General features: G+C 38.2%; 1 protein-coding gene across 5 annotated transcripts in view; it reads right to left on the bottom strand.

The window, feature by feature from the left end:
* Positions 1-4,431: 4,431 nt before the first annotated feature.
* The window catches only part of METTL6 (methyltransferase 6, tRNA N3-cytidine), a 9,334-nt gene continuing 4,123 nt past the window's right edge, over positions 4,432-9,642 (bottom strand). For 4 of the 5 annotated variants that reach the window (XM_054637056.2, XM_077177563.1, XM_077177565.1 and 1 more), the window contains exons 4-6: positions 9,320-9,490; positions 7,482-7,623; positions 4,432-4,873 (exon numbers count right to left, since the gene is read on the bottom strand). In XM_054637056.2, the coding sequence (XP_054493031.2) occupies positions 4,725-4,873; positions 7,482-7,623; positions 9,320-9,490 (462 nt within the window). In that variant the 3' untranslated portion in view covers positions 4,432-4,724. The remainder of the gene's footprint in view (positions 4,874-7,481; positions 7,624-9,319; positions 9,491-9,642) is intronic. The other variant, XM_077177574.1, reaches the window with a different exon arrangement.

Genomic DNA, 9,642 nt, shown 5'->3' with positions numbered 1-9,642 from the left:
AGCCTAGGAAGTGGGAATGAAAAAGGTTCCCTAATGGAACATCTTACTTGGCTAATAGCTTCTATCTTTGCAAGCAATGGCTCTGTGTGCCTCCCCACAGTGCAGGCTCACCATCTGCCTGTGCTCTTATAAATGAATTCACATTGCAAACACAGAGCACAAACATACTCATATCCTGAGCCTACTGCACCCAAGGGTCAGATGTTTTTGCAGTATGTCTAACTAGCAAATGTTTGCTCCCAAATGTTTGAAATGGCTCACAATCTTTCCTAATAACAATCATAACCAGTGAAAAATTCATCACAGCTATATTATGGTAAGGTAAAACTCCTTAAAAAATACTTATCTATTTTCACCAATTGTATCTCAGCAATATCTTTGCAATATAAAATTCTGCTTCCCACAGAGTCTTGCATGTATTACTAATACCACACACAATCAGATGCCACCTTCCTGCCTCCCTGGAACCTCAGCCTAATTTTGGAACCTGCAGGCTTCCATTTCCAAAATTTCATTTTTCAGATGAACAGCTTAATTTATTATATGTCATCCCTGATCTGTGAAACTCGGGATTTTTTTTTTCTTAGAAATTTAAACATAATCTTACCGTTTTCCCTTCACACACTGATGCTCAACATTGATATCCTCTCCAAATATATATATATATTTCAGCTAACTCTTCCATAAAGCACTTCCTAATTTGTATCTCTCAGTATACTCAAATGTATGAACTGTTCAACAGATCAAGCAAAAAAAATTATAACAGGTGAGCATATTAATGACATTTTCAATTTCATATACCAGTTTTCTCCTAGGAGACCAAGGCTGTATGTTTTACAGTTGACTGCTGCTGCTTACAGCTGCTGGAGTTTTAGGTCTCACTTTTATAGCACTTGGTTTCATAGAAGTGATGCACAATCAACCATGGCTCTAGTATTATATTAATTAATTAATTAAATATTCTGCCTTTGGAACCCAAGGAGCTTTCAGGTACCTGAAAGATGCACCTGAAATAGCTTTTTAGCTGCCAAATGAACCACATAAAACCTGCTGTGACACTATCACCTTAAAGCTGAAATGCTTTTTTCTCAGTAGTGCATATTTCTAAGGAAAGAAAGCTCACCCATCCATACGGTACAGACACAACACCTGTGTGGATTTCTGTCTTGTCCTAGCTTGTTGTCACACATCAGACTACATCAATCAAATTTGACAGAAGCTGTCCTTTGGCAGAAAGGACACACAATGTCAGAGAACTCAAAGACTTCATGCTTCTGTAAATTTGATGAAAATAGATGACAGTCAGACCTTACCCATGTCCTCATTACCAGCATTCCTTACTACATGATGTCCAGTTCCAGGAGGAGACATCAAAGAATCCCACACTGAAAAGTGGTATTTAAGATTCCCTGACTTCAGGAAAAACCTTAATCCAAGTTCATACTTTATTAAACATCAGAGAATATAATCTCAGGGCACCAAATCATTAAAAAAAATTGGGTTTTCTCAGTCCCATTACTTCAACAATTATTTCCTTCTATTCTAAGTATTGCTCAGAACAGGGTGTTGGCATAAAGGAACTTACTACTTATGCTTGCAGCAGCTAGTTCATCTTAAGGGGAACAAGAAGCAGGTCTACAGACGATTGAGTCACCTCAGAGCCTCCACTGACTGCAGACAAATCAAAGAACAATCAGGACATTTATAACAATCACAGCACAGTGGCTTGCTTGTGCAAGGTGAGCATGATTCAGTGCATATATGCTTTTTTCAAGTCATTTTAACACCATTATCTCTGATTACTACATCTCCCCAAGGACAGCCTTACACAGAATGGTTTGGGTTGGAAAGGACCTTAAAGAGTATCTAATTCCAATCCCCCTGCCATGGTTGTTCAAAGCCCCATCCAGCCTGGCCTTGAACACTGTCAGAGAAGGAGCACCCCCAGCTTCTCTGGGCAACCTCTTCTGGTGCTTCACCACCCTCAGAGTAAAGAATTTTTTCCATATATCTAACCTCAGTTTCCCTTCTTTCTGAACCAGTAACTCCTTGTCCTATCACTGCAGTTTGGTCAAGTAAGGATACAAGGCACAGGTATTGCTGGCATGTGCTGCTGGTGAGCTTCCTTGAGCTTGGAAAGCTGAAGAGTTGGGGGAGTAGATCCCCTTTAGCTAGCACTGCAGCAACCCCATCAGTTACTATGTCTCACATGATGAGGCAAGGATTTCTTAAAGCTGACTCAACTTCCTCAAACTTTACCACAGTTACAAAAATTTGCCATGATTTAAAGTCCACAGAAGCAGAGTCATAGAAACTAAATTAACCTTTCTGACCATTCATCTCAAAATAACATCTGCTTTATGAGAACTACAGCAGATGATCTTTCTGGCAGGGGCCTTAAAGCATGCTACTTCATTTTGCAGGTCTGACTGGAAATGAGACTGAATGAGATATAATAAAAAAAGTTAGAAATATTGCGCTCCGTTTAACATGCTGCTACACAAAAAAGTGTACACAGAAATACTGAAGCTATAGCCACACACAAAAACATGAATTATTGTTCTGGCAGTAGTTCAGTGTAAAAAGGAACTCAGTGGTTGTCTGAGTCTATTAGCTAAGTCTATTGGGCTGACGCAGGTCTTCTGATTAATATTTTTGATTCTTGCCTACATCTCATTTCCTTTTGGGGATGAGCAGTTCATTGCACTTGGATTTGCATGTGATGACAAGCACACAGCCCCACGATAAGGCACCATGCAAGGCATTCCTCCAGTCTCATTTATGTGCTGTATACTCCAAAAGGACCAAGCCTGCAGCCCTGAAAGGCACTTGGAGTTACAGGCTGCAAGCACCACTAAATACCAACAGAGCTCAGACTACATATAATCATTGCAAAACTGCCATGCTAAAGATGAACATGTGCTGATGAAAGCAACCAAATAATGATAACTCAGATTAGGATAGTGCTGTCATCATTATATCTCTTTTTAGCAATAGCTTTTCATTTATTGTAAGCGTTACTAGATATTTATTACTAGCATGGCAGAAAGAGCTAATGGGTAGCACAGCAGGGGCCAGCAATGTATAAATCTCTGGGATAATACTCTCCATAAAAAAAAGGAGATGACATGTAATAACCCTCCTCAAAGGGTCATTAGGAGAATTGTGAATGATTTAAGCATTTTTTTTCTCAGAGGCCAAAGATTTGTGATCTGTTGCAAATTTATTTCTAACCACATCAACTGAATAAGACCTTTAGCAGCTCCAATTTGTTAAAAAAAATTGACTGGTTAACTTTGTAACATTAGCTTCAGGCTGGAAAATTATTACTTCTTTCGTTTCATGCACAATACACCCAGTGTTAAGAACCTGGAAAAAGAAAAACCATTATTATATCCTATGTCATAAACAGAGGGAAAAAGTCACCTCTGGTCCACATCAGATGTGTATGACTGGGTCATCTAACAACACTCAAGTCCAGTGGAATGACAGCTTGAGTCAAGCAATCACATACTCATATATACAGCTTGGGATTAAATCCCTACTGAGAACAGGGCCACCCTCAAAGTCACAGGATGCTCAAGGCCTTGGCCAGTCTTATTCCAAGTATTCCCAAGAATGAAGGCTCCAAAACTTCACTGGGCCCTGCCCCAGCATTTGCTCTCCCCTTAGTATTTCACTGGAATTTCCACTGTTGCACATTGTGTACATTACACGGGATCAGCACAGGCCATTGCACAAGGCACTGGATACTTCTGGGCTTCCTCTGCTGCGGTGCAGCTGCTCAAAATGCAGGTTAAAGACACAGGCATGATTCTGAAACTACCTCATCCAAGGGCACAGAGAAGGTCCTGCAGTGCAAAGTGGCACAGTGCAAAGAGCTGTAAGGAAAGGATGAAGTTCTTCCAAGCAGTTACATCTGCAGCAGCAACAGTACAGTGGCTTTTAGTGGCAGGAAGAGCAAAGACCAACACAACTTTCCTGGGAGTGATGGAAAAGAATTAAGACCTTTTCCCAGGAAAGAAGCAGCTGGCTACACTTCATATCAAAGAAAGTACTCCTGACTTGCTGATTTCAGTTTCAAACAGGAAACTGACTTGCAAAACCTCAAATATTTCTGCATACTAAATGAAAAACGTCTTAAATTAATTAGGGATAAATACAACCTTATCCACTAACATGATTCTTCAAGCATGAAATCAGATAAATTAGGATCTGCCTTAGAACATAAGCATTTGTTTACACATATAAATGCTGAGCATATTAAAAGGATACCATTATTAAAATATTAAGGCAGCTTACACTATACTGCTCACTGAGTCTGTTTCACTTCTGTATCTGAGAAAGTACACTCAGAAGTCCTACAAGTACTGAAAGTAAATTAAATACTATAACAAGCCTCAAAAATCACAAGTGACAGGAAACATAGGATACTTATTTAAAAATAGTTTTTAATAAAAATGGAAGTTTATTTATATGCTTTACCTACTCCTCCAACAATGTGGCACAGGTTTTATTTTAGAAGCAGGAATACAGATGCTCAACAGGTTGCCTGCATCACTAAACCGTCTTAAAATTGAATTAGAAATAGAACTCATATTTTGTATCCTAGGATGGAAACCAACAAGAGGTACTGGATGCCAACATTTTTGGTGCACCAGAAAGATGAGCACACTGCTAGTTTCCATTTCAAACACGCAATACTGTTGCTGATGAGCAAGAACTTATGTCTCCCTGAAAGGCTTTTGAAACTTGCTTTGAAGAAAAACTCTTGGAACGCGCAAATCTTCTTTCCTATTCACAGTTTCTCGCTGCACATACTCATTGACCACTTGCTCATATCCCTCAGCCTTGAAAAGCTGAGATAAGAACTCTGAAAGAGAATTTAAAAAAAAAAGAAGATAAAATATTATGTTTAAGCTATTTTTAAAACACCAGACAGCATTTATATAAGCATATGTTCTTATGTGTTACAGCATGAAAATCACACAGGCCTTCAGATTTCAAGCTGTTCTATGTGGGCAGACTGCTGAATAAAAATCAATAAAGATCTCTTTTGGAAACATCAACCTAAGCAAAACAGCTTGTAAAACTGGGGCTTAAGCTAGTTACTCAGTTCCATTTCCAAAATTTGCCACATCTCTTATTTTTATTAAGCCTTGTCGTTCTCATTGTGACTGACACCAGTGCATTTTCCCTTCGTGCAGCTGACCTTCACTAGCTGAATACATCACTTACCACAAATATTTCAAAGGTAATCCAGCTGTGCAGATGTGCCTCTGCTCAGGGAAGAATAACACCCCATGTTACATGCAATTGCTCAACAGAAAAACTGAAAACATGGCAAAGAGGATATGGTGGCACCAAGATTCCACTAAGTTGAACTGAAAGTATTTTCCATAAACAAAAGAATTTCACTCAGAGCCTACTTCCCTTAAGGAAGGCAGAAGCACCTCACAAACAGAGTGACCTGTGCAGCAGGAAGGTCTGCTCATGCTATTGACTTGTCATGTTAATTAAAAATCATAATTTTTCCTTTCCTGCACCTCAGTTCACTTACTCAGGCAGCAATTCCACAGCAAATTTAAGCTGTTCTAAACTTCTGTTACTTGATAGAGAACAAAGACATTCCATTTTTGACTGCTCAGGGGGATTAGCTTGATGAAACAGTGATCATGTGGGTACAGGAAGCACCACCAGAGACGGTGTATTGAGGAAGATGAGACCACCCCTGTGGTGGCACTGCAGGATTATATCAACCCAAGCCCACCATGGCTGTAAACACTGTGTGTTCATGTAAAATGGGGACCCACACCAATGAAATATAAATAAACAGCACTCCATTGTGGACCTATTTAAATCTTTTTGTAAGGAAGTTGCACATATTTCATAATACAAGACTACAACCATGCATTCCTCCACAAATTTAATATTATTTCAAACAGTAGAAGAATGGATTTTTTTTCCCATGGAAGAAGTTTGGTGTTGCCATCTGCCATATTATAAACAAGTATAATTCAAATCACCCCATGCAGCAATAACTTGGTCTACCAATGCAGTGCTAAAGAAATGAAAAATAGCAAGGGTTGCAACCCCTGTGGAAATGATGGGAGTCATGTCTCCAGTAACAAAAGAATTCTCAAGTATTAAGCAATGTTTATATGAAAATCTGTGAAATGAATGAGATCATAATGATTAAAAATGGGAATAGAGGTGATCTGTGAGACAGTCACAGACCAACCCAAGGAAAAACAATTGCTGACATGAGCAATATAAAATAAATTCTCTCTTTTCTCCTTCCTTCCTGTTCCTTATCCCTACCTCAATTCTTTTTGCAAGGGAAACATGCATACTAGCAAAGAACTTCTCATTCAGAAACTATTCTAAAACACAATAAAAATGAGATTTAAAATTGCACAGATAGGTCAGTCTCTTATTTGTTCCCTTTAGCATCCATTCTCTTTGTAAGAGCTAATTGTTTAAACAGAACTAAAAATCAGTAAATAACAGTTCTAGAAATGCTTCACTGAAGTTGTAGCACTGCATTATCTTAGATTTCATCATTGTCCTATGAAGAATAGGGGGAGCTCAGACAAAAATAATGGTTTTTATGTATCAGAAGCAATTAGTCAATATGTTATGGCATAAAATATGAATAACATTTACTTGGCTCCAAATTGGTCTCTTCAGCAGCTATATCTTGCTTTAGACTTAAGAACAAAGTACCCCACATAAATAAATTCACAGCTCTTGTTACACAATGCTGTACAAGTGATGGGGGGAGTAGTGAGTTTAGCATGAGGAATTGGGAGTTAGAAGCTATAGCCAAGCTGTAAACACAAATCATTGTAAAAGTCTAGGCAAATTCCTTCGAGTGTCTGTGCTTCAAATTCTCCACCAGTAAACTGCAATAACTACCCTTCCTCCTAAACCATTATGAGCACTGAACAAAAACTAAATACTGTATCACATGGAAATGGTTTTTTGCATTGTCTTCACTAAAAAACAAACCCTAGAAGACAGAGCTAGTCAGTGCTATCCCAGCAGGATTTGTGCATGAGCTTTTCAGTGCTGCAGTCATGGTTCTGCTTTTAGAAGTCAATAGACCTCATCCTGCTCGCCTGCACAAAGAATGATGCCAAAAGGACTGCTTACTTGCTTCATGAAGATGATTAATTCTCTTACTGAACATAGGTCTTTTCCCATTAGGTAACAAATCTGAATGAAATTCAGCTAATTCAGGAACTCCTGCTCTTGGAGAATTACAGCACATACAACAAACTTATAAACAAGAAAGGGCTCCATGAAGTTCTTTCAGTCTAAATAACTGCTTCTTCCCAAAAAGGATGGTAAATGAAATAAACCACAATTTAACAGTTCATCCACACAAAATAAAACTTCCATGGGCATGTTGGCAGTTTGCTGGAGAAAGTTTGAAGAGAAGATGCACAGAAAAGAAAGCACTCTACAGCATGTCTTACCTTCAGTAAAAAAATACGACCTTGTCCCATCTTGTCTGACATAAAAGTTTTCCCCAAGTTTGCTGCCTGATTTAAACCTGAGCATTGCATGATCATACAGGCCATAGTCTCGGAACAGGACACACTTGCCTGGTTTTAATACCTGTCACACAATACACACGTGCTTTAATAAGCTAAACAGATGTAGTAATATATGGGTATATGTATTTGTGTACACATACAGACACAGGTAACTAAGACAAGGTAGACTAACATAGTCAATACAACAGTGAGGTAGATATCTATATCTATAGACAGATATACAATTCATTCCCTCTGCAACAAAAAGGTGGTGCAAAAACTGGATTGACTGTTAAAAACATTTCCCTATGAATAAAAGACTACAACTAGTTTTAGAACACCTATTTGGGTGCTGATCAGCTAAATTAGCAACACTCTTCAAACACAGACAAAAAAAGAAGAAAATACACAGTTTAACAAAAATTCCCATCAGTGCATTTTTTTCTGTTGGCTAGTATCCTGTTTAGCACCTGATTTTGTTTAATGGTTAACAATAAAATTTGGAATATTGTGACATTTCTTTTTTCATGGGAGAAAGAAACACGTTGCAATATGTTGCAAAATAAATAAGAAACCATTTTAGCAGAGTGCATAATGGATTTTTAACATTGCTTTTTGGTAAAGAAAGCAAGCTGTAAAGAGTTTAAAATTTATAAATACATGGTCATTGCCCATGCTGATTTTAGATATCTAAATATTTATAAGAGCTAAGAACCAATCCTGATTTTGGAAAACAGCTGGAGATATACAAAAAAACTCCTAATACTCCTTTTTCAAACTGCTGATAATAAGCCAAATAACATCAGGAAATACAAGACTTATTATACACACATATGCAATAGTAAAAAAATGTATTGATTGTTTTCCTCTGCAGTCAATATATGACATCTCAGGAAAATTCAGAATAATCACAGTTCAGGTTGTTTAAATCACCCTTTGGATGGGCCTGTCCTAGTCTGTCAACTAACAAAGACAGCTTAGAGGGATGAGTCTCTCTAGGTTAATGTTGACTTCTGAACACTTCACTGTTAAATCACCACAGGTCAAATAGGTTTCATAATAACAGCAACATCCTAACTGCAGGTCACTGGATCTCTGGAAGTTAATTTTGGCTCACTATCATTCACACCTTATGAACACAGACAGCTCTGCAATATATAAACATTATTCACAGCATACAGCCCAAGTCACAGCTTTAAAATCACAGAGTCAGAGAGTGGCCTGGGATGGAAGGGGCCTGAAAGATCACCTGGTTCCAACCCCCCTGCCACGGTCAGGGACAACTTCCACCAGATCAGGTTGCTCAAAGCCCCATCTCTCCCGGCCTTGAACACCTCCAGGAGTAAGGCATCCACAGCTTCTCTGGGCAAGCTGTACCAGCAACTCCCTAAAGAATTTCTTCCTAATATCTAATCTAAACCCACTCTCAGTTTGAAGCCATTCTCCCTTCCTTGTCACTACATGCTCTTTCTTGTAGAAATCTCTCTCCATAATTCCTGTAGGCCCCTTTCAGGTACATCAAGGCCATACTTTATATATCTTTTTGTTACACTGACAGCATGAATTAGGCCTCAATCCAAACAATCTCACAATACCAGAAGGAAAAAAAAGGAAATTGTAAAATATATTTTAGTCCTGCATACTTGATGAGCTAATGAAATACATCCATGGAATATAAAACTCACCATTGCAAGAGAGTAATTTTCTCAGAAAAAAATATACTTTTGAGCTAAAAAGAAGGAAAGTGTTTTAAAGGCTGTAAAATCAGCTGGTTTTACCTTGTAAATGTTCCTCAGGACAAGATGCATTTTGTCAGGATGAATGGCAGAAAGCACAAATATAAGTGTGACAACATCCACAGAATCTGCTGGTACATTGTCTAGAAGATCATCTTTGGTAAGATCACACTGGAACACTTTACATCTTTCAGTACTATATAAGGCATTTTTCTAGGGAAATTAAAAGAGCAAGCTTTCATTGAAAATCAGCAGCATTTGTTGCTACAATAAAGTAAAAATCTTGTGAAATTAATCAGTAGAGAGACACAAAACACAGTGGCAAGATAATATTAACCTCCAACAGGTGGCTACTGCTATCAGAA

Source organism: Agelaius phoeniceus, chromosome 1 (assembly GCF_051311805.1).
Source record: "Agelaius phoeniceus isolate bAgePho1 chromosome 1, bAgePho1.hap1, whole genome shotgun sequence".
In the NCBI taxonomy this organism is placed as follows: domain Eukaryota; kingdom Metazoa; phylum Chordata; class Aves; order Passeriformes; family Icteridae; genus Agelaius; species Agelaius phoeniceus.
The sequence above is the reverse complement of the archived record's forward strand: the minus strand, read 5'-3'. Positions and strand labels throughout refer to the sequence as shown.